A 25715-nucleotide genomic window follows, 5' to 3' on the forward strand; every position below is an offset into this window, starting at 1 on the left:
TTAAACTCAAGCTCAACAAAAGAGAAGAATCTCCATAGTGCTCACTGATTATTTTCCTTTATTAAAAGGAGAAGTAGGCCCAGAGCTCTTTTGGCTATACCTCTCTTGTGGGTCACAGGAGGGCACTTAGTTCTGCACTATTTTGACCCTTGTTCAGCTGACAGCGGGCTAAAATCCACTATTGGCTGGCGTCACTCAGCCAGTCCAGACTCTGGAGGGATCCCACAGATGCCTAACCAACAACTGGCTCTGTCATTCCCACCCCCTGGTGACAATCACCAGCTCTCTGCTTACTGAAGACTGAAAACTCAGCAATCAGCAGTCTTTGATCACCCAGTTCTCGGTCTCAGGGGTGGCGGGGGAACATGGTGCATCCACCTAGGTGAGCATGCTTGTATGTTTGTTTGTATGAGTGTCTTTTGTTTTTTTAAATCCCACACTTCTCTTTTAAACTCAAGCTCGGAAGAAAAACCTCCATAGTGCTCACTGATTGCTTTCCTTTATTAATAAATAAAAATATTGCATTCACATAAATTGAAAAAGAGATGCGCCTGCAGTAAACAGAGAACCACTGCCGCAATTAGATAAGAATCACCCCTCAGGGATGGCTCACTTAAGCAACTCACATTGTCTTCATCTCTCTTTCCCAGACCACTAATCTCCACGAAAACCTTTGCAATGTCATACACCTAACGTGGAGATCGAACCCACGACCCTGAGATTAACAGTCTCATGCTCTACTGACTGAGCTAGTTAGGTCATGGGGTGGAAGTTGTTGGTTCAGGAGAGAGAGCTGGAGACAGTGTTGGCTGCTATTCAGCACAGTGATGATGTTACTTGTACTTTTACAAGGTCATATCTGGATTTGTAGGAGTATTTGGAGCACACAAAGCAGATTTATACTTTAATACAGTATACTTAAAGTTTTTGGGCCTAGAGTAACATAACACTGTTACCATTTTAATATAAGTAAAATTTAGTAGATGGTGTAAATTGTTTTATGAATGGTCATTTAAAGACCAAGCCTAATTAATGAGAGAATAAGTCCTTCTTCCAGGACATGTTGCATGTTCCACTTGTTTTTAGGGTGGAACATGTAACATGTGCCTGCTCCTGCAGTTCTCCCCCGATCCTTCTCTCCCTGTGACAGCGATCCGGGGATCTTCTCCCCATACCTACTGTGACAAAAAAGAGCGTGGCCCTGCGAAGCTCTGCCCACATGGCCGTGGCATCTCTTCACAGAGTTCTGTGAATGAATAGACTACAAGTACCAACAGTCTTTGCGGCTGATGCTTTATAGTTCTCAATGAACTAGGAGGGCGCTGGTGATCATCCTCGTAGTCCATTGATTCTTCCTGGACTGAAGTAACTGCCTGCCTACAATCTATGGTGTGTGTATATTATTATTATTATTATTATTATACAGTATTTATAAAGCGCCAATAGTTCGCTCAGCGCTGTACATTATAAAGGGGGACAGAACAATACCAATACAATGCAAAACATGAGGGTATCGAGGGCCCTGCTCTTTCAAGCTTACAATCTAGGAGGGAGGGGATGGTGGCACAGGAGGAGATAGCTGTGGGGGATGGAGTGGTAGGAAGAGTGGAGGAGGTCGGCAAGTTAGCAGGGGGCGGGGTAGGCTTCCCTGAAGAGATGGGTTTTCAGGGTGCGCCTAAAGGAGAGGAGAGTAGGTGATAATCTGATGGGTTGGGGCAGGGAGTTCCAGAGGATGGGTGACACCCTGGAGAAGTCCTGGAGGCGGGCATGGGAGGAGGAGACCAGGGAACTAGAGAGAAGGAGGTCTTGTGAGGAGCGGAGTGTGCGTGTTGGGCGGTACTTGGATATTAGGTCAGAGATGTAGTTTGGGGCAGTATGGTGGACAGCTTTGTACGTCAGCGTTAGGATTTTGAATGTATATATATATATTAGAATTTACGTAGCTTTTACTTTCTGACTGCCTATCACATTTCTTGAGGTGCTAAAATGCCAGGGCAGTACGAACTGCCCCCCCCCCCCCCCCAAATAACCCCTTTTTGGAAAGAGGCATGTTGAGTCCATGGAACATTTTATTTTTTGACACTTTTTTTGAATAAGACAATTTTTATTTTAATTTTTTTACACATGCTTTGGGAGAAATACCCTTTTTAGAATTTGAATGCACAAAAACAAAATATATTGCTCAATTGTTGGATAAAATATGATGTTATGCTGAGTACATAGATACCAAACATGACATGCTTTAAAATTGCGCATGCCCGTGCAACAACACGGTGCCCCCCCTGTGTTGGTACAGCCAGAGCGACGTATGGGTACGTCCCTTTGCCTGTAGCAGCCTCTCTGCCGCAGTACATTGCGGGCGGGCGAGAAGCGGTTACATTTTTTTTTTCACTTGCTCTGTAATCAGAGGAGCAGTAATCATTTGCCTTGTTCTGTTCATGGTTTCACAGGCTAGAAGTTTAATTGTTTCTCCTTGGTTCTGGGAAAACCTTCCAGAGCTTAGGGTTGGAAAATTCAACTGGCTGGCCTGAATATTTACTATGCCCTGAGCAATCCCTGGGGAAGTGTGCCCGGGAGGTGGTCTGGGAGATGGTAAATAGCCTGAAGTCTTGAAGAAATTGTCTTTGTCTTTTTTTTCCCCGCAAGGGATAGATATGTGGGCTTTAGGGGGTTACTTGCCCCTGAAGCACCTCTTGACTGAATGTTGGGCTTTTTTATCATGGGATCGAGTCTGAGGCTGTTGCTGCTCTAGGACTTGTGAGTAGAGACCCTGACTGACTCCCTACAACAGTGTAATTAGAGAGACCTTCCTCATGGTCCCCAGCTATGAGACTTTCACTATTCTGGAGCAATCTCATGGTTCCCAGCTATGAGAAAAATAGACTGTCCTGAGCTTTATCCGTTTTCCTGTTTAAAGTTCTGCAAGGGATAAATTATAAAAAAAACATCCTCTAGACTAGGGTTTCTCAACCCAGGTTCCACGGAGGTTGATAGGGGTTCCTCAAGCAATGAGCAATTTCTGCCTTTCGGATAAGTACCAACTGACCCCATTGATCTTTTTTGCTATCTGTAAGTGGATAATCTTTTCCAATGACTGCAAACGTAAGGAGCATTCTTCCCTTCTTCCCACTGACCATCACATTAATGTATCATGAGTTGTAGACAGTAATTTTTAGCAGGGGTTCTCTGAGACTGGAAAGTTATTTCAAGGGTTCCTTTGTGTTGAAAAGGTTGAATGGCTGCCCTAGACTGTTTAATGGACCTGGAGTGTATGGACTGTTTGTGTGACTGGTGGCCTCTGCACTCTTTGGGAAAGAACTATTAAATGCAATGGCCCCTGTGGGAGTAACGCTACCTATATACTTTTGGTCTTAATAAACAAATATCCAGTTAGGTCACCAGCGGAAAACATACTGGCTCTCCTCCAGCTGACCTTCTGGACAGGAATAATTAGGGATTAGAGCATGATGGGGATTAAATTTGTCTGCTACACAGACATTTCACTATTCATTAGCTTTCACCTCACCGTGTGGTGAACTGAAACGAATGCCTAACACTAAGGTGAGGGGGATCAGATACTCCCTACTTCCTGTTCTCATGGGCTTGAAAGAAACCTATCAATGCAATACTGGTATGAAAGACGTACAGGAAGAAACACAACCTTCATTAGGTAAAAGTATGCTTATCAAAAAATAATGTAATAAAGATAAAACGATAGCAATATTTTCACATACACAATGCACAAGCTCTGATGAAGGGTCCCCCTTCGAAACGCGTCAGCCTCACTTTGAGAGTCTACCTTCGTGACGTGACTCACACTGGCTCTACACTCCATAGTTCCTTTGAGGATCTCTAATGCTTGTTTTACTTCCTTGTTTGCGAATATATATATTTTATTTAATAAAATCACAGAATTACTGAGATAATGCGCAAGGTTGGTGCGCTCTTTTTGCTTCACTTGACAGTATCGGTTGGGCTTCCGTAGCCTTGTTTTAGAGCTGCACGACCTTCCATGCACTGGTGGAATTGTTTTGAGGTCCCTCGATTTCTCCACCCCTGGTTGAAGCATTTTGTTGCCCAGACATCACAAGAGAAGCAGACTGCCACCCGTGTAGTTCCAATGCTAGCAAAATTTACTACCAGTAGAAGCAGCTGTGCAGCAACTATTTATGTGCAAATATGGGTCCAAGAAAACAAAATTACCCTTCCAGTGGGGGGCCCCCTGACTGCAAGGCTTAACTGCTCATTATGTCTAGGGGTACAATAGTAAGGAGCAAAACTGACTTTATTCCTCGCTTTTCTAGGTTCCCTCCATCTGTGCGACTGGTCCTGCAAAGCCTCCTCTCTAGGGAGCTCCAGCTATGGTCATACATCTGCATCCTCCACATACAATGCAGGGACTATCCACCGCCCAGAGCATCAGGGAGAAGAGGACAGAGTTAGAACCTGCTGCAGCAAGGTAAGTAATACCCCCTCTTCCTCTACCTCTTAGTCTTATGAAGTGTTTAACCCTTGCAGGGTGGGGAAGACTACTGCAAGTTTTTCCTCTATGCCTCAGGTATAGGCTGAGTTGAGAACTCTCGCCTCCTGCAGACTGCTGGGATGTAGGACATCATTTGACTAGGCATGGAAACCAGGAAGTAACTGAAGGAATGTAAAAAAAAGTTTAAAACAAGTAAATATGATATACTTTACTATTTACCAATGCTACCAGCATAAGGATTAAAAATAGTCCATGATAACATTCACCAAAGGCTTTATCTCTGTGTGCTACGCAATGTTGCAGGGAAGGTTTTTATAGTCTTTTCCTCTGACAAGGACAGATGGCAAGCAGCCGATGTCAGTTCTTTTATGGAAAACCAATGGGATGAGACCCTACATGCAGTGCCCCAATGCTCCCTTAATGTCACGCAACGACTTATGCAATTGTATATAGTATTAAGGGCACATTTTACTTCAGCCCGGCTGTTTCGAATGGGTGTTTTGGACTCCTCTACCTGTGGTAGATGCTCTAGAGACTATGGGGATTTAATTCACTTATTGTGGCACTGCCCCAAATGATACATTTATTGGACGGGTGTGATACACATCATAAACACCGTGTTTCAAGTTTATATCCCACCTGACCCCAAGCCTTGTTTGTTGGGTATTTTAGATGGCTTTTCAATTCTTACTAGGGAGATGGTTGCTAGAGCTATCTTCCGGGCTTGGAGAGTTGTACTTCGGCATCAGTGAAACTCTCCGGCTTGAGAAATACATATACCAGCATAGAGGCTGCTTCCGTAAATTTGACACTCTATGGGGTCCCTGGCTGGGTACTCCAGGCCTGAGTCCGATGGATTTGGTCCTAGACAGGCTTCTTATCAGTTGATGGTGTATCTCAATGCGATGTCTATTTGCCATGGCTCGGCCCACCCACTCTCAGCTGCTGTTATATCATATGCATGGCATCTAGTCTGCTTTGTTCATGTTATAGCTTGACATCTGTAAACTAATAGAATATCGTGGACGTCTACTTGGTTTTCTTCCTGTACCTGCTAATATTTGCTGTAAACGTAAGAGGAATTTCTGGAATTGCTGTATACTTGTTATGTCAGTTACTCATTGAAACTTTCTTTGATTAAAAAAAAAAGTCCATGCTGATTGAGAGAGTGAAGTTCTGCTTTAAGAAGGAATTTGCCCTGACCTTGAACAGGTTTCCTTTCCTGGGTGTTTTATTTTTTGCACTATAAACAAAAAAAGAGCAAAAAATGTGAAAAAAAATTTTTTTCTTTGTTTCTATTATAAAATTTTGCAAACAGGTAATGTTTCTCCTTCATCAATGTGCGTTGATGAGGCTGCACTGACGAGGTGGCATGGATAGGGTGCACTGATGGGCGCAACTGCTGGGCACTGATTATCAGTGCCAATCTGCTCTGTGACAGCTGCCAGATATCGGCAGTACTTTCCTCACAGTGTGACAGCGTGAGGAAATTGCTGCCGATAACTGGTAACTGCATTGTCATTGGACACAACTGATCACGTGGTAAAAGGCTGGTGTGATTAGCCTTTTACCGCATCACGTGGTCAGCTGTGTCTGTAGGACACAGCAATCACGGAGATTGCTGGGTGTGCATGTTCTGCGAGGACATTATATGACGCCCTCCCAGAACTGGACAACCGTGCTGTAGCTGTCATTCGGTTAGCAAGTGGTTAATGGTCTCTTTTTTGGTAGAGGCTTCAGTACAATACCGGCTTATAACAATGGTAAACAGCAGGAAGTGAGCCAATATCTCCCAAATAAGGACCCAGAGAGCAATGAAAAGCTGGATGGGGATTTTGTAGTAGAGAAGGGCTAGGATCAAAGGGTTAGAAACTTTTTATTTCAGTGTTTGCTGCTTCAGATCTGGACAGTGAGGGAAAAATCTTTCTCCTGGTGGTCATACACATAATGATTTAAGTGAGCGATTCTTCGCAGAACTGGACAATATGATCTAATCTATGATTTATTGAAAAGACACATACGATCAACATTGATTTTGAACAAAACCAATCTATTTTGTTATAAATATTCTGTTCAGTCTATATTCAAAGCAAACTTTGATTTTCCTATCATATTTTTCTCCCAGTCATTACATTGATTGACAGCATGATTGTATATATTATTCTGTGTATTATTATTATTACAGGTACTTATATAGCACTGTCAATTTACACAGGGCTGTACATACACTTTATTGCCAAAAGTATTGGGATGCCGGCCTTTATACACAGATGAATTTTAATGGCATCCCAGTCTTAGTCCATAGGATTCAATATTGAGCTGGCCCACCTTTTGCAGCTATAACAGCTTCAACTCTTCTGGGAAGGCTGTCCACAGGGTTTAGAAGTGTGTCTATGGGAATGTTTGACCATTCTTCCAGAAGCGCATTTGTGAGGTCTGGCACTGATGTCGGACGGGAAGGCCTGGCTCACAGTCTCCGCTCTAATTCATCCCAAAAGTGTTCTATAGAGTTGAGGTGCAGGCCAGCCAAGTTCCTCCACCCCAAACTCACTCATCCATGTCTTTATGGACCTTGCTTTGTGCAATGGTGCGCAATCATGTTGGAACAGGAAGGGGCCATCCCCAAACTGTTCCCACAAAGTTGGGAGCATAAAATTGTCCAAAATATCTTGGTATGCTGATGCCTTAAGCGTTCCCTTCACTGGAACTAAGGGGCCAAGCCCAACCCCTGAACGACAACCCCACACCATAATCCCCCCTCCACCAAACTTTACACTTGGCACAATGCAGTCAGGAAAGTACCAATCTCCAGGTAACTGCCAAACCCAGACAGGTCCATCGGAATGCCCGAAAGAGAAGCGTGATTCATCACTCCAGAGAACACATCTCCACTGCTCCAGTGTCCAGTCCAGAGGCGGCAAGTTTTACACCACTGCACCAATGCTTTGCATTGCACTTAGTGATAAAAGGCTTGGATGCAGCTGCCCGGCCATTGAAACCCATTCCATGAAGCTCTCTATGCGCTGTTAGCAACTTCTGCGCACTTAGCAACTTTTGCGCACTGTGTATAAAGAAAAAAAAAACAATGGATCGGACACTATCTGCTTGTTTGATCTCTTGATTTGAGATCAATTTGGTCTGGTAAGAGACTGATCTGTTTGCTGTGGAGAGCACTTGTGAACACCATAGCACCTTGTTGGAAATTAAATTCAGCAATTTTCCTTTTTTCACATTGGATTTGGGACTCATTATGTATTTTTGGGTCATGGACATTGATTTATAGCAGTTTATATGTTGATTTTTGTACATATGTACACATGTGAGTTTGAATTCATGGTCAATTTTTATTTATTGTGTTAGGATTTTATCAGTGTACAGAGTACTCTTTATTTTTACTTATTTTGACTTCTGCACGCTGCAGCATGCGCTGATCCCGCTGTCATTTTACAGGGCCTACCACTTCGTAGCTGAGTTGCTGTTGTTCCCAGTTGCTTCCACTTTATCATAATACCACTAACAATTGACTATGGAATATTTAGTAGCCAGGAAATATCACGTATGGACTTATTGCACAGGTGGGAACAACGATACCACGCTTAAATTCACTGAGCTCCTGAGAGCGACCCATTCTTTCAAAATGTTTGTATAAGCAGTCTGCATGCCTACGTGCTTGATTTTATACACCTGAATCCAATGATTTGGAGGGGGGTCCCAATACTTTTGGCAATATAGTGTATACTGTACATTCACATCAGTCCCTAGCCGTGTATGACCACCATAACAAGCAGAAATAAAACTCTGACAGGGGTTCAGATCCTTCCTCATGTTATAAAAACATAAAACAAAGGATTGCTTTTTTTTAAATAACAATTTTAGGTTACGTGCCAATCTTCCTTACAAATAGCAGCTCCTGTTACAAGGTGTACACTTTATATGCATGATTGACAGACACATAACAGACTAATAGAAGGACAAAACACCCAGCAACAGACTCGGACATTTCACGGATGTATCTATTTATTGTACAAATGTAACCAAACTCCAATCACATCAAAGTGAGATAAATGAGACAGGACATACAGACAAATATGTGATTTCCATGGTGTATACAAATGATTGTACAATACACAGAACAAATATGAACATTTCGGCACAACCCTTGGAAACAATGGAGGGTGGCAGATTATATTTGGTCATTTCTCAGAAAACCAGGTACTTGTAAGACACCATGAGATTCGCTGCAAACAATTGATTCAAATAAGTATTTTGGTAGGCCTAATAACATATAACCCTTCACTTCTAAGGATAAAACAAATCCTAATACCTTAGCACAATTTTGCAACTTTGACACGTGTTAGTAAATCCGTACATATGACAACTACTTTGTGCATCCAGATGAATTATACCTTGTTTTTTACAAGACAAATTGGGCTTTCATTTGGTGGTGAATGGTAATAAATATCACCCGATTTTTCTTTTTTTTATCAAAGTAAAACTGGCCCAAAATAGTAAAAAATAATTTCTCCTGCTCCTGACGATGCCACATATGTGTACATGATTTACAGTTGTGACCAAAATTATTCAACCCCCAATGCTGTAAAGGGGTTTAGGGACTATAGTGTACATTTGGAATTGTATTCAGAATCAAATCCTACAAGGACGTTGTAACTACCCAAATGCAACTAAAATGACATCAATTGTTTATGTAATACAGTAGTAAATGGTTCTTATGTGGTTTCTTCATTGCCACAATTATTCAACCCCTTAAAGACTACCACTCTGAAGAACAGAGGTTCATACAGGTGCTTTCCATCAGGTATTGAAAACACCTGTGGATGTCACCGAGCAGCAATCAAGCATAATAAGCACCAATTAGGCAGCTTTAAAATGACTGTGATACTCAGCTCCTTCTAGACATTTACTGGTGTGGTTACAAACATGGTGAAGGCAAGAGAATGGTCCAGGAAGACAAGAGAAGAGGTGATTTCTCTTCACAGGAAGGGCAATGGCTATAAGAAGATTGCAAAGATGTTAAACATACCAAGAGACACCTTAGGAAGCATCATTCGCAAATTCAAGGCAAAGGGCACTGTTGAAACGCTACCTGGTCGTGGCAGAAAGAAGATGCTGACTTCGACTGCTGTGCGCTACCTGAAGCGTAGAGTGGAGAGAAGTCCCCGTGTGACTGCTGAGGAACTGAGAAAAGATTTGTCAGATGTGGGTACAGAAGTTTCAGCCCAGACAATAAGACGCACACTGCGTAATGAAGGCCTCCGTGCCAGAACTCCCAGGCGTACCCCCTTGCTGTCTCCAAAGAATAAGAAGAGTCGACTGCAGTATGCCAAAAGCCATGTGGACAAACCACAAAAGTTGTGGGATAGTGTTCTGTGGACTGATGAAACAAAATTAGAACTGTTTGGGCCCATGGATCAACGCTATGTTTGGAGGAGGAAGAACAAGGCCTATGATGAAAAGAACACCTTGCCTACTGTGAAGCATGGTGGAGGGTCAATCATGCTTTGGGGCTGTTTTGCTTCTGCAGGTACAGGGAAGCTTCAGCGTGTGCAAGGTACCATGAATTCTCTTCAGTACCAGGAGATATTGGATGGAAACGTGATGCAGTCCGTCACACACCTGAGGCTTGGGAGACGTTGGACCTTTCAACAGGACAATGATCCCAAGCATACCTCCAAGTCCACTAGAGCATGGTTGCAGAGGAAAGGCTGGAACATTTTGGAGTGGCCATCGCAGTCACCAGACTTAAATCCGATTGAGAACCTCTGGTGGGACTTAAAGAAAGCAGTTGCAGTGCGCAAGCCTAAGAATGTGACTGAACTGGAGGCCTTTGCCCATGAAGAATGGGCGAAGATACCCGTAGATCGCTGCAAGACACTTGTGTCAAGCTATGCTTCACGTTTAAAAGCTGTTATAACTGTAAAAGGATGCTGTACTAAGTACTAAGATTGAATGTCACTTGGGGGTTGAATAAAACTGATAATGCTGTGAGCACAGAAAAGACATTTGTGGTTATTTCATTATAACTGTTATGTTATATTTGTCTGACCTACAAGTGCCTCTTTAATGTAAATGTAAGCAAGATGACTGAATGATCAAAAGCAATGTCAAACTGGCCAAAACACTCAATTTCAGTGGGGGTTGAATAATTTTGGTCACAACTGTATACCGGTAGTACAGCCCAGAAACAATAGTGCGCATATTGCTATTTTTTTTCAGCCTACCTAAAATACTCTGACACTAATAATTAAAAAAAAACCGGCCCAAAAAATATACTGACCCTGACCTTTGACCTTTAAGTGACCCAAACACTAACCGTGGCACTAACCTTGATCTAGGTATTTAAAAATTTTTAATATTTATTAAATTTATACTGTTGATTTTTTTTTTTTTTTTTTTAATGTATCTCTCTCCATTCAGAGAGAGAAAACACAGGGGTGGGCTTCACATGATTGATGACTGTGATAGCCAATCAGAGGCTATCACAGCGACCAGGTGACCCGGAATCAGGCGCTCTGGGTCCCAATCATTAGTGCACAATCTGGGGCTCACAGTGAGACCCCGATCTCTGTGCTGAGAGCGCACTGATCGGAGCGCTCCCAGCACAAAGGGAGATATGCAAATATGCGGCCTCATGGCATAAGGCCCAGTACAGTGAGGCTGCATATTTGTGTGTGATCGGCGTGAAGGGGTTAACTTACAGCTGCTGCATGAACTGTTATCTAAGCGTGCCTCAAAAATAACAAGGAGATTGTAAAATCAATCCTAGCCCAGCATTTTCAGTCATTTTTATTTTGATGAATGTTTGAAAATGCTGTAAGTAATTTAAAAAAAGCATGTATTAAAGTGTGACTAAAGGCATTTTTCCACATTTTCGATAGAGTAATTTAAGGTTATAACATGTCTTTTTTGCCACCTGTGTCTCATAGGGAGGATTTCCATTCACTTCCTGTCCCATAGCCAAAACAGGAAGTGAGAAATAAAATCCCTCCAAAGTGAGGGAATCCTGGGGTCTCCCCATTGAAAGATTTCCTATTACTGTTCTGTTTTATTTTAACTTTTGATGATAACAGTAAATATGACAAATGGAGAGGATGAATTTCCCTAAGCGGGGCACACAGCAATAAAACTGACAGGGCTTCTGAGTTAATATATACTTGAATAGAATGTTTTCCTCTTACATCAGAGTTTAGTGTCACTTTAACTGGGAGACAAAAGGTATGCCATCTACGATAGTAGGCTGTGAAAGACCAGCAGACCCTATATGGGTGTTGTGCAGGAATTCAGAGGGCAGTTTCCTTAGGATGAAGGCATTGACAAAGAGGGCTGCACAATATACTCACCGAAATGGAAGGACAATACAGACTCAGAATACTAAACTAAACTGGGGCTTATTCAGTTTGTACAGTGAGTACGGCCAATAGGAGGGTCTGTGTATTTTGATGTCTTGTGTCCAACCACAGGGATGACATATACCAGTGGTCTGATGAAGTCTTCTCATGAACTCTAGCAGAAATATAGATGAAACTACACATCCTGTTGTAATTTAACAACTTATTTAACGGGACATATGGGACAGTTAATCATTTTAGGTTGTCTTCTTTTAGCTGAAAGATGCCTGCACAGGCTGTGTATAAAATCACTGACCAATGCACACCAGATGGGTAAAACACCTTAATGTGATGTTACTCTGGCAATCTCTTTCTAGACTGACCGGTCTGCTGCTAAGTGACAGAGTATCCGCCACTGACAGGAAGCACAAATTACATCCGTGCTGGATCTGAATGTTCATTTGAGAGAAGCACAGGTTTTTGCAAAGGATGTCCAAAATATCCCCACCCCAAAGTAAAGTGTAAGGTAGTGGCGATTTTTAATACAACAAATACATTGCAGACCTCTCAATTTCATCTGTATATTTTCATTTGGTGTTATTTTTCCCCACATGATTTGGCTTGTGCAATGGGCTTAAATGATCCAGGCAACCAGAGCTGATCATTCAGTGGTAGACAGAAGGCAGTGGATTGAGTACCCCCTATGGCTTCATATAACTGTTAGGAACACCAAGAACTTCCCACAGTTCCTAGCTCTGCTCCCCCCTCCATAAATGCTAGTATAGGTGTATTCTCGATAATGAAAGTAGTAAGATAAAGTTCAGCTGGTAGGAAAAGACCACCTCAGTACAAAATGCCTGAGTGCAGATTATTTGCAGACACTTATGAGTCAACTAGCGATGTAAAATCCACAAGAACTGCCCCACACAGTATAAAGTGTAGAACTAAATATGCTTGTTTATGGGTGTAGTTGAGGATCAGCAGTGTGCCATTTGTATTATTAAATTGCTTGTTAAATTGGAAGGTCTAACTCACCCCAGGCTAGAACTCACCTGTCCCAATTCCAGATATTGATCGCTATACCCACAGCACCACTTGTTATAATGTCCTGAGGAATGAATGTGCGGAGTGCATGCACAGGCCCAACTAGGAACATTTTAAGAAGAAGCTCTAATCTATTGAATGACATCTCATAGTATAAAAAGACTGAGAGGAGGGCTTGCCACATAGGTCATACTGCAGAAACATGCAGTTAGGCTTCTTTCCCATGAGCATTTTGTGGTAACATGATGCGTACATTACTGCAACATGCAGTAATACTCCATGCATGCCTTGGTGCTTTGTGGAGCCATTTAAAGTAATATTGTGCATTGTCGTTAGCTCCATTACCAAAAATGTTGTAGGTGTGATTTTTAGTCCTTCATAGTGCATCAACAGCCCATTCAAATGAATGGGCCGCCTAAACTCAACACTGATTAGCGGAAAACAAAGCCATTGTACATTAAACACACTGCAACAAAATGCCATAGTGTGAATGGACACTTACATTTTAAAGAACTGTATTTTTGGTGCAAGTTGTCCTTTAAGGCATGCCATCAGCCTTAAAGGGAGCCCACCTGGGGAAAGATCTATTTGTTCCTCCCTCCCACAATCTTCTATAGAAGGAAGGTGCACAGCCTTAGAGTTCTCTTCTTCTGCCATGAGCCCAGGAATTCCTGTGGGGAAAGCCTAAACTCTTCAGGACCATTGAAAGTTGTCTTGAGTGCAGATCTCCACAGGGCCACAGTGCCCTGGATGAGAAGGGCACTGCTATAATTTAAAGGTCAGCTGTGCAAGAATGCTAATAGCTGTTGTAGTTTTTAGTCTTGGGTGTTTGAATAAGGAGCCACAAAGAGCTCTCCAGTATTAGTTAAAAACAGAATTGGTATTAAGTGGATTTACCCTTTTTGAGAATTTTAGAGAAAACAGAACTATAATTTTTATAAATAATATTTATTTAGTTGTACTACAACCCTTTTTGAAATTTAAAGTTATTAAAGTGAATCTAAACCCCATTATCCTTTACATACAAGGAAGCTGCCTTAGTCTGTCTGGTTTGCAGTTGCCATGATGCTGTACGTGATCAGTTATGACACCAGACATTTCATAGCTTAACTGTTCAGTTGAGAGCACAAGCAACTGTGAGTGTTATCATTCATGGCATGCCATGAATGTAACGATTGTGAGAAACTGCTTAAAAGATGGGTTTAGTTCCACTTTAAGAACTTCAAATGTGCATCCAGCAATGAGTTTCTAAATCTGCCAAAAAAAAAAAAATCAAGTTCAATATCTTTTCAACCATGACAACAATGGGGGCAAACTGTTTATATATCAAGGCCCAGAATTCTAATTCCACGATCATATGACTGGAACACTGATAATCCACAACAGTGTGACAGATTATGCGACTATAACAGGCAGCCTCTCCCATTTCCCGCACATTGAAGGAGTTAGTGGAATAGTCTGTTATTAGAACAGAAGCAGGTAAGAATTCGGAATACATTTAACTAAACTTCTGGCTATACATACAACAGATCCGGAGGGGAACTTTTCCCTACAAAATTTGAATTTTACTTGTAGGTGTGTGTGTGTACACATATACACACACTATAAAACATATACTATGTATAGCAATATATAGGGGTCTATTATTGCTTACATTATTCCAGTATTCACATAACCTTTCCCCAATATTCATACATTTTCCTCCAAATTCAACTGAAAAAAATGCATGGATCTTAGGTGAAAAACACGCCTTTTAAGTACTTTTTAATTTCTTTATATGATATGTTAACAGGTTTTTGCATTATGAACAAGTCATATTTAGCTTTCTGTGCAGTCAGTAGATAGCAAGTGTAAGTAGTGAGTTTCCAGTATTCCATACAGCTGGATTACTGCTTTGCGACACATACCTGAACAGCAGAGCTTAGGCTAGGTTCACACTTGTGGGAGCGGTTGCTGCTGCGGGATCGTACCTGTTCCCACAGCCTCAACCACCCAGACAGAAAAACACGCTCCTGCTTAGGAAATGTGTGAAGATACCATTAATCCTAATGGCACCCTCATGCACTGGAAATCGCACTGCACTAAGCAGATTCCCTACAGCCGCATTGTCTGAAAAGGTTCAGGGACCTTTCCCTTGAGTTTTCAGTGGGTACAGCATCCACGAGCATTGCAGCAACAGGGAAACCACATATATGTGAACCAGGGCTTATGGTGCAGAGACCTGATATACTCAGAGAAGGGACACACTCACCTCCCCTTCTCTAAGTAAAGACAGCGCCATCTAGATCTTCAGTCTGCAGGTACAGCCAATTAGAGCAGGACTAGTGCTGGGCTTTCCTATTAGATAGCCTGCATACAATGCACATTCTGAAGCACCCTATATTTAAGGTCAGCTTTTAAAACGAACATTTTTTTTCCAAGTTATTCTAGTAATGATATATATTTATAAACAAAGAACTAAACCTTAATGTTTCCCTTTAACTGTAAATACTATTTTTTTCCCTTGGTTGTGGGGATGGATGGTGAGACAGAACAACTACAGTAATACATTTTATTCTTTACGAAAGCATTTTTCAGTGAAAGCTTCACCTAGACATCTCCTGGAGTGTGATTGTATCTTTATTCATGTGTAAATAATACAAAAGGCAGTTGAGATATAGACAATTATCATCTCAAAGTGGAGAATCTGTAGCATCTATTTGCTTATTAATCATAGATTCACATATTTCCAAGAGCAACCAAGTCAACAACAACATTTTATAACACGATTTAACAATCCAGCATTGAAATGTAAATAGAAAAATAATCTGCAATGGGTATGAAACATTATCGTTTGAAAAGAAAAAGAAAAAACCCTTTTGAAATTGCAGCTTTTTTATTTTTAGAAATGGTTCTCAAAGTTGTCAAAGTCATTCCTAAGAAGGTCAGCTCACATACACTGCCAATGCTATTTGAAAGTGTTACAAATTGTTCAGAATGGCATCTTGGAGCTAAAGTGCTTTAAATTTGCTTTAATATTCCTGTGATGGAAACTCACATTGTGCCCCCAATTTCAATTTTCATAAGCACAGCCTCACAAAAGATTATCGCTTGGATGGGTTGTGGCTCTCCAACTGCTGTGGAACTACAAGATCCAGCATTCCTGTCACAATAGCAGGGATCTGACTCATATTTAAATAAACTGAGGTCTAATGGGAAACAGATTGACAAGGAGGCTGCACTGTTAATGACCCCTGCTGAAAATGCTAGTAACCCTGGCATGGACAAGACAAGTATGCTGATCAGGAAAGTCAGAACTCTGCATACTTGTTCCAGGTCATCAATTAAAAATAGAGGGACAGCATGACAGGCTCTTTAATGAAAGGTCATCAATAGCAGCCCCCATAATTCTCTTGCAGGTTTTCTTTACTTTGGCCAAGCTCATCCCTGTGAGCAGATGAGATGTGATGAGAGTATAGCCAATACACAATTATCTTTCTTTTCCATAAAAAATGTGTCCATGCCCACCTTATATATAAGTGCTGCTTACATGCAGCAGAATAGGGAAAGCTTTTGCTCCATCATGGGAGCTGGCTTTTTTTTTTTCTTGGCTCAGACCTGTTCAGCTATGACTCGCTAAGGAATAGCTGTGGCCACATAGGATTTATTTTTTTTACTAACTTATTATTGACTGTTCAAGGCTTGGGCCACTCCAACTATACATATCTGTACAAGTGTGGATAATCTAAAGTTGTTTTGAGCTATAATATATTGGGTGGCCAGCTTAGATGTAAAAAAAAGTCGGTATAGAGAACCTGTGCTTTTAACTTCCCCTACCCAGCAACATACACTTGTTTAGGTGTCTCTGACACTCTGCTCAGTCATCAGGAATAATGATTAGCTTGGGTTCAGTATGAAGCCATGTTCAGCCACACCTGGAAGGAAGCCATCGGAGCTGACAGACTCTGATGTGGCCCAGGGCATTCCCTGCCTAGGAGTTGTATGTGGACAAAGGGACAGGGATGCTCATGACATCATTGACCAGATGGCCATATAAGGTCAATGAGAGCACTGTGTAAGCTCTAGTTGGAGCTTAGCCAGCGCTAACTGTATTCCCATCTCCATGTGACAGCACTGGACCGACAATCACTCCTGGAAGATGAACATTGGGGCTTGGGGAGGAGGGAACAGTGGTCCTTTAGTCTCACGAATCTCTACATTTGGAAACAAAGGGTATTTTTTCAATTTCGGTGCCTGATTAGAGTGGTTGGGAACTTTAGGCCGGCCACAGATGGATTTAAGTTTGGCTGGTGCAGCAGGAATTGGCTGAATTTCGGTCCATCTATGGATGGGCAGGCTGGTTTTACTGATCAATTTCAGCACAACCAGCCTGTCATTTTTTTTTCGTGTGATCATTGCCGACGGCTATAGAGCCAACAGTGATCATTGTATTCTGCTGGTGGGGAGGCTCCCCGCTGGCAGAACACAATAGTACTGCCTTAGGGATTCTCCCATTAACACTGACAGCATTGATGGGGGAATAAAACAATTTATCTTCTTCAACCCATACTTGAAAGAAAGAAAATTGCATAATGTATGGCTAACATTAATATGTTCTTCCATACCCAAAATTGAAATGGAATGGAAAGGGAACGAAGGAAGGGTGAGTAAATGCTGCTGGGAAGGGGGGCTTGAAAGTGAACTGGTTTCTTTTCTCTGCATAGGCAAAGCATGAGTTTGCCTTTAGAAGGTACAAAGATGCTTTATGAAATGTACCCCGTCAGTGTTTGTCCACTTTCTGCTGGTCACTACAGTTCCTAAACAGCTAAAAACTTTATTTTTTCTTCTTTCTAAGCAATTTACCTCTTTTGACAAAGATGCATGAATTTCTTCTATTGGCACCTTAGAAATAGTTGTCATGAAGTAACTTTTCAATTTCAAGAAACAACAAAACCAGAAGCAAAATTTACAGCTGGGAGCAAAGTCCTTTTAAGTCAGCTCTAAACTATGAGCACAATCTTTAGAATAATACTATCTTGATACATCCTAAAAAACAAAAACCTCCATCACTCTAAATGCTTTACGCCTTGTAATCATACATCCGTTCCATGAATAAAAAATAGACATATATTTAAAAAAACGGTAAAATGCTAAAGCTCGAGCCAAAATGAATAAAAATAACACCAGAACCAATGAACACATCGTGATGTGTTCATTATTTAATGCTGAACTAAGCAGCGAGTGAAATATACACTCTATTTCATAGTTTATTTCTGTAACAGTTTATAATTTACTTTTTTGTATTTTATATTTTTTTTTTCTTACAGGAGGCAGATACGCCCATGTATAAATGCAACTATTACATCCTTCACAACAATGACATAAAGTTCACATTTATTTCACAGAAATGTAATGCCCTAATGCTCATCTATGCTGGGTAATGACAGATGCAGAGCACTAGAAGACGCTCTGCGCAAAGTCACTGTTTTGATGGATGGAATCTCAGATAAAATGCTAGTCATGGATAAAACTATCTGAGAAAGAGCTTATTGTCACTGAATTCCCCCCTGGATATGCCACGGAGAGGGGGACAAGGACACGTTTACAAAGCACTCATGTCTGGGATCTCACAATGATGGCAGGCTAATAAGTGCCTGCGACAAAAAGAATAGTGTTCATGGTAAAAACACAGCACACACTTGTGGATTCTATCTCGATTATTTCTCTTGCAGCAGGGCCGGGATGTTGATGTTCCAGCCTATGGCCTGGCGATCAAAGCCGCAAGTGAAGAGGTTGCAAGTCGGGTGATCTTCACTCCAGGCGGTGCAGCACACCATTCTGCGGTGGCCCTGAAATTGTGTCCAAACAAAAAGAAAGTTAACGTACAGTGCAGTTCTATTATCCAACTTGGGATTAACATTAACCTAAACTCCCCTTCAGGTGCCATTTGTTTCAGTTTTACCGTGTTTGAAAACAGGCCCATGTTGTCTCTTGACAGCCACCTTCACAGCACGATTGAAAGAACCTCTCTATTAACAAGTCCTTAGGCCCCTTTTACAAGAGGCGGAACCCAATGTGTTCAGCAGGGGATCTATCCAGAGCAGGTGGATGACAGGTCCGTGTCTGCTCAGTTTATGCAAAGTGGACAGGGACAGATCCCACTCTGCTCTATGGGTGGCTGGGTGTAAATGGACTCCGCTGTCTGTTTACACCTGACTACCACTGATAGGCCTAGATCAGGGGTGTCAAACTGGCAGCCCTCCAGCTGTTGCAAAACTACAAGTTCCATTATGCCTCTGCCTTTGGGAGTCATGCTTGTAACTGTCAATCTTGCAATGCCTCATGGGACTTGTAGTTTGCCAACAGCTGGAGGGCCGACAGTTTGACACCCGTGGCATAGATGGAAGGGGGATGGATCCACTTCTGTTTGTTTTTAGCGGACTGGAACGGAATGAAGGTAGGTGAGTGTAAACAGACACAAATCTGTCTTCGTCTGCCAGTCCATATAAATGAATGGACCCTCCCATCAGGTCCACCTGAAAACTGCCAGGTGGACCTGATCGGAAAGTTCATGTGAAAGGGGCCTAACGCACAGTCTCAGGTGCTAATTTCTTGAATACTTAATGCTATAACTGTACCACACTTTTCAGGGAATTACTTACATGTGTTTAAAGAGACAACGTAGCTGGTAGAAACCGAAATATGCAGTCGCATTGTATAGTCCTTATTAGGAATGGCCTTGTTTCTCTCACAGTAGCTGGGTTATAGACATACTGTTCTCTTTATTAGAGGTTGTTCCCATCAGATAATAGGATATCTGTTTCTGCTGGGTCAAGGCCTTTGGTAAAAGCAAGAGTAAGGCTCCCTGCACACAAGGGAAGGGAGGAGTATAGCTGCTGTGCATTCTAGTGCACTCCACAGGGACAGGTGCAGCATCCGGCCCCCATGTGCTGCAAGGGGCCTAAGCCACATGGCACAAGAACTCAGAGATATATAAAAAAAAAGACTTGGTTGTAGCTCAAAAAGTGTACAAATCTTTGGAGATGTATGTATTGTGATTTGAGAAAAACTTTGTTGCTATTTTCATAAAACAGAAAATCTGAACTGAGGTAACAAATGCTGCAGTCAGTGGATATTCAGTTGAGGTTCGGGAAGAACTAACAGACTAGAAAACAAAATATGAAAGCTATTGCTATTAAAAAGGTGCATCACTTCCATACAAACATACATGGAATATTAGGTTAAAGTGGTTGTAACCCTCGGACATGAAATATGAACAAATCATATCCCTCTCTGGCATGTACTCTTAAGTGTTATTTCTGTCTGCTTCTTTGTTCCTCTGCAATCAGCAGACTGGATCCATGTTGCTTACTGAGGAGTTTCCTGACACTAAGAGAAAAATGGCGATAGGGGAGGGACCTCCCAGCAGATTTCTGAACTCTCAGAGTAGCTTTATAAATTCTGGACTTTGAACGGATGTAGAGAAGAGAATACTGCAGATAAACAGGTACAACATATGTAGGGTGATTAATTTCATCTCTGTGTATTACCTGAGGCTTTACAACCACTTTAAAACATTTCTTAATCAAAAATGTTACATATTGGTGGCTGCATTCGTATTCTTTTAGTTTTTTTTTTTTTTTTTAAATCCAGCCTGTCTCTGGGTGTCTCCACTCTATGGAGGACCAACGGAGACAACCTTGGACAGCATCATTGTCAATCTGGGAGAGAATAGTGTTAGATATACTAACAAATTTAGATGGATCTAACAAATTAAAGTGGTTCTATGCATGAAGGTAAAAAACCTTCCATGTGCTGTCCCCCCACAGCCACCCAATACTTAACTGAGCCTGATCTCGATCCAGCTATGTGCAGTAGAGCAGCAGCTCTCCTGGGTCTCTCTCTTCTCGCCGGCCGAGACACAGCTGCTGTCAATCACAGCCAATAAGGGGGGAGCAGGGGGCGGGACTGAGCCACACTCTGTTTTCCATAGACACACACAGGCGGCTCGGGAGTGAACATGCACGAGTGCCCTCAGAGCAGGTAGCTTGCTCTGGGAGCACTCAGCAAGGGGGAAGGGCCAGAAACTCCAACGGGGGACCCGAGAAGAGGAGGATCGTGGATGTTCTGTGCAAAACTAAGGCACAGAGCAGGTAGGTATGATGTGTTTATTATCTTAAAGAAAAAAAAAACAAAAACCTTTAGAACCACTTTAAATCTGAACTCAGGTTTTAAGCAGATACGCTAACTATTATTCTTTTTTTACTTTGGGGATAAAAGTTTTAAAGCAGAACTAAAATTCTGCTGTCACAAACAGTGAGCAGGCAGGATCTTTATTGCAGAGGAAACACCCAATGTCTCTTCTGCAACAAAATGCACTGACCTGTCTGCTGTAGGATCATCTTGTGATGGCCAATGAAGATAGCTGAACACCAGCACACAGGAGAAGATGCTGACAAGGGATGGGGACAGTGGGAGGAAATGCAAGCTCAGCTCCGTGTTACTACAAAATGAAATCAGAGCATTGTAAGCACCCCTGTCAGTGTTTCTCTCAGTCCTCTAACTGCCATTTGTGATGGACAGCTTGGTATGTTAAAGGACGTTGAAAAATAACAGACTTACTGACTGTATAATATAAATAGAAAATAGAAAAAAAGACTAAAAATTAAAACAGAAGCAGCCACCACATCTAAGGACTGGTAAGCTGCAATGCATACTTGTTTTTGCTTTGGGTTTATATACACTTTAAGTCTCTATTTAAATTTACAAAGCTAGGAAAAAAAAAAAAAAAAAAAAAGATACTGCCTTAGGCCAGAATACATTTTGAGATTTATTGGCTTTTAATTTTTTATCAATGTTCTCCTCTATTCCACAGTCATGTGAAATAACATTGTACCAGAATCTGCTTACCTGTCTGTTGCTACGAGGAAGGCGTGCTAATCGAACTCCTGACATGTCAAATAACCGGACCTGTCTGTTGTCATGTGGAAGAGCGATGATCCTCTGGCCAACAGACACGCTAATCCTGGAAAATTGAGACAAAATTTATCATGAGAAAAGAATCATTAACCACTGATCATGGCTGAAAGCTATATCAGCTCTAGTGATTGTCCTTTTTTTACTAAGAGTTATTGATGGTAAACAGTTTATAGTCTATCTAAGAAATTGTGTATATTTAAGGCCAACATTTCTCTTTGTAGTAGGACTGAGCCCCCACCGCAAGGTTTAACCACTCATTTAGGTCTAGGGGAGAGTAAAAGCATTTTACTTACCCGTTCCTCGATCCCCCGGCTCCCCATGCACCGGTGGTGGACTGTCCCTCAGCTTCATCCAATCGTCCAATGCAGGGCTATGGACTCTGATGACGTCAGGGCCTTAGACCACTGGAGAATGGGTAAGATAATGTTGCAGGGACCAGTTTAACAGTGTAGAGGAGTGGCAGATGGGGTAAGCAAACCTTCCTTTCTACAGTATGTTCACTAGACCTAAATGAGCAGCTAACCCACACAGTGCAGCTCAGCCCCACTGCAGGGAGGTGGTCCTGGAGTTGGGCTTAATTAAATAATTCCAGACACACTACGCAGTTACCTTTCAATCTCAACACTGGGAATTCAATTTACTCCTGGAAAATTGAGGCAAAATATATCATGAGAAAAGAATCATTAACCACTGATCATAACTGAAAGCTACATTAGCTCTACTGATTGTCCTTTTTCACTATGAGTTATTGGTGGTAAATAGTTTATAGTCTGTCTAAGCAATGGTGTATATTTAAAGCCAAAACTTCTCTTTGTAGTGGGAATGAGCCTCCACTGCAAGCTTTAACCACTCATTTAGGTCTAGGGGAGAGTGAAAGCATTTTACCTGCCCATTACTCGATCCCCTGGCTCCCCATGCTCTGATGATGGACTGTCCCTCAGCATCATCCAATTATCTAATGCAGGGCTATGGACTCTGACAACATCAAGACCTTAGACTGCTGGAGCATGGGTAAGAAGATGTTGCAGGGACCTGTCTAGCAGTGTAGAAGAGTGGCGGATGGGGTAAGTAAACCTTCCTTTCTACAGTATGTTCACTAGACCTAAACAGGCAGCTAACCCGCACCGTGCAGCCCAGCCCTACTGCAAGGAGGAATTTTCAAGTTTCCTGTAGTTGGGCTCCATTAAATAATTCTAGACACACTATGCTGTTACCTTTCAATCACAACACTGGGAATTTATGATAAAAATACTTATGCATTGGGCCCGCCGCAAGGCATGTCAGATGCCTGGTTGGTGGGGGTCCATCGTGGCCCCAAAATGTTGCACCATTACTGCTGTGATGTAATCACTTAAAAAAATGTCTTGAAGACCCACAATATGCTGGCAATATATACTTTGCTAATCCATAAAGTGGGGAACTGCTGGGAAAAAAGGGCAAATAGTGGACAGGAGGGAAGAAAGAGAACTTAGAATTAGTTACATGGCATAGGCTTGAGGAAGGAGCAAGGGAATAGAGGAGGCAAATGGAGACTAGTTGTGGCCAAAGAACATGTGAACATTGTAGAAGAGCTGCCACATAATGTAATGTTGAATTAGTTTGTGGGGCAAAGCTGTCAGAGAATGAAGAATCTACAGCGCTAGGCCTTTAATGCATGTAGTGAAAACACTGGGAGGAAAGCCACCCCAGTACTGAGGTGTGTTAGCTACCAGAGAACACCATGGGGAAGAGCACGACAAAAGCTAGGACAGACACTGGAGACAGAGTTGCATCCTGGGGTGTGCAGAGTGTTTAATGTTGTGGACACTGCATAGTAAACAATACGTGGAGGGGACATAGACAATGAGGATACAAGTATATTTCTACCAGGGATTATCATGTAGATCCCGGCTCTTACGTATGCACCTACTACTTATTGTATATACACACACATATATATATATATATATATATATATATATATATATATATATATATATATACACACACACACACACACACACACACACACACACACTTTTAATTGGCGAAAATAAAATAACGATCAGTGAGATCTTTCTGCTCAAAAACACAGAAGCTTCTCTAACCTGCAGGAGCTACATACCCCTCAAAAGGCAGGAAAAACAAAATTATGGTGGTGGTTCATTTAAAGTAAAATGATAGCATAAAAATACATTATTTAGCCCAGGAAGAGTTGAACAAAAAAGAAGGAAATGAGACAAAAAATGACCATGGTGTACAAAAGTTTTATATTTTGTTACCACTAAATGACTTTTATCCATCAAGACTGCAAAGTGGTTTGCTTGAAAACACTCTAATCCAGAGTTCTTCTTAAAATGATGATTGCTTTCTCGGTTAAGAATAATTCAAGAGCTACTTTATTGTGAAAGCCTGCACAACATAAACATAAGTTCCAACAAATGCTGAGCCATCAAATAATGTGAAGCACTAGTGATAAATGGAAAACCTAGTACCAGCAATCGTACTCCATTACATTAATGTCTCAGCTCATTCGTTTGTCCTATTTCACACTGGTAAATTCTTGGCCGGGAAGAGCATGAGGAGTATTCAAATTTTATTTATATAAAGCTGTAGACTGGATCCATGTTGCTTCCTCTTGCAGCACTGAAATGTGATTACAGTTTGTCTGGAACCAGTGAGATGCATATGAATGATAAAGCAATGCCATAATATATTTCTTGCTCCTTAGTTGTACAATAGGGCACTTGCTAAGATAAAAGATTCAATGCTGGGTTCCTGGAGCACAAAAACTGACTGCAGAACTATCCTTGAAACAAAGTTTCACTTTCTATGAAAGGACCAATACAGTAACAGGTAAGTCTGCCAAAACATTTTTTAATCTTTGGCAGAGTACATAGCGCTCATTTACACGGGTAGAAAAAACATTGTTTAGAAGCGTGGTTTTATTTTGTTTTGTACGCACCTAAAAGCAGCACCATAGTCACCAATGTACCAAATGGTGTAGTACATTTTACATACACTTATAAAGTCAAGATACTACCTTAATAACATACCCTGATTAATGCTTAAGTATGCAAAAATGCAAACCTATATGTACAAAAAAATATAATAAACGTGAACCTGTGATGAAATGCGTAGGCAAAGATGGAGGAACAGTTAAAAAAAATAAATAAATAAAAAAAAGTCAGGAAACAAAAAAATAAATCCGACACATTCCACACAAAATCCCAGAAATGGACTGGACAAAATTACTGGCATCTGCTGACAATATAGAAATCACACCGGCAACCATTTAAAATGGTGAAAAATTGACTCAACCTTTCGGTTGTGTGTCTCTGTGTGCCACATGGAGAAGAGAAAGAACAGAAAAGAATTGCCTGAGGATTTGAGAACAAAAATTGAGGAAAAGCATGGACGATCTCAAGGTTACAAGTCCATCTGCAGAGATCTCAATGTTCTTGTGTCCACTGTGTGCAACATTGACAAGAAGTTAACAGCCCATTGCACTGTACCTAATCTATCTGGACATGGACGAAATAGAAAAAATGATAACAGATTGCGACCAAGGATTGTTCAACTGGTAGCTATCAACTCGATCAACTTCCAGACAAATTCAAGCTGACCTTCAGGCAGAGGGTACAACTGTGTCAGCTCGCACTATACATTGCCTTCTGAATGAAAGAGGACACCATGGCAGGAGACCCAGAAGGACTTCACTGCTGATACACAACAAAAAGACAGATTGGAGTTTGCCAAAACATACCTGAGAAAGCCAAAATCCTTTTGAGAGAATGTGCTGTAGACAGACAAAACAAAATTTACAGCTTTTTGGTAAAGCCCAGCATTCTACTGTTTTCAGAAAAAGCAATGAGGCCTTTAAAGAAAAGAATACAGTCCCTACA

At 41.5% G+C, this 25715-nt stretch overlaps 1 protein-coding gene across 5 annotated transcripts in view; it reads right to left on the reverse strand.

The window, feature by feature from the left end:
• Positions 1-15474: 15474 nt before the first annotated feature.
• Positions 15475-25715, reverse strand: part of WDR37 (WD repeat domain 37) — a 214529-nt gene continuing 204288 nt past the window's right edge. For all 5 annotated transcript variants that reach the window (XM_089668733.1, XM_089668732.1, XM_089668731.1 and 2 more), the window contains 2 exons: positions 21763-21877; positions 15475-18701 (listed from right to left, as the gene is read on the reverse strand). In XM_089668733.1, coding sequence (XP_089524859.1) covers positions 18570-18701; positions 21763-21877 — 247 coding nt within the window. In that variant the 3' untranslated portion in view covers positions 15475-18569. The remainder of the gene's footprint in view (positions 18702-21762; positions 21878-25715) is intronic.

Source organism: Staurois parvus, unplaced genomic scaffold, assembly GCF_062004578.1.
Source record: "Staurois parvus isolate SC_StPar_1 unplaced genomic scaffold, SC_StPar_1.0 ptg000061l, whole genome shotgun sequence".
Lineage (NCBI taxonomy): Eukaryota > Metazoa > Chordata > Amphibia > Anura > Ranidae > Staurois > Staurois parvus.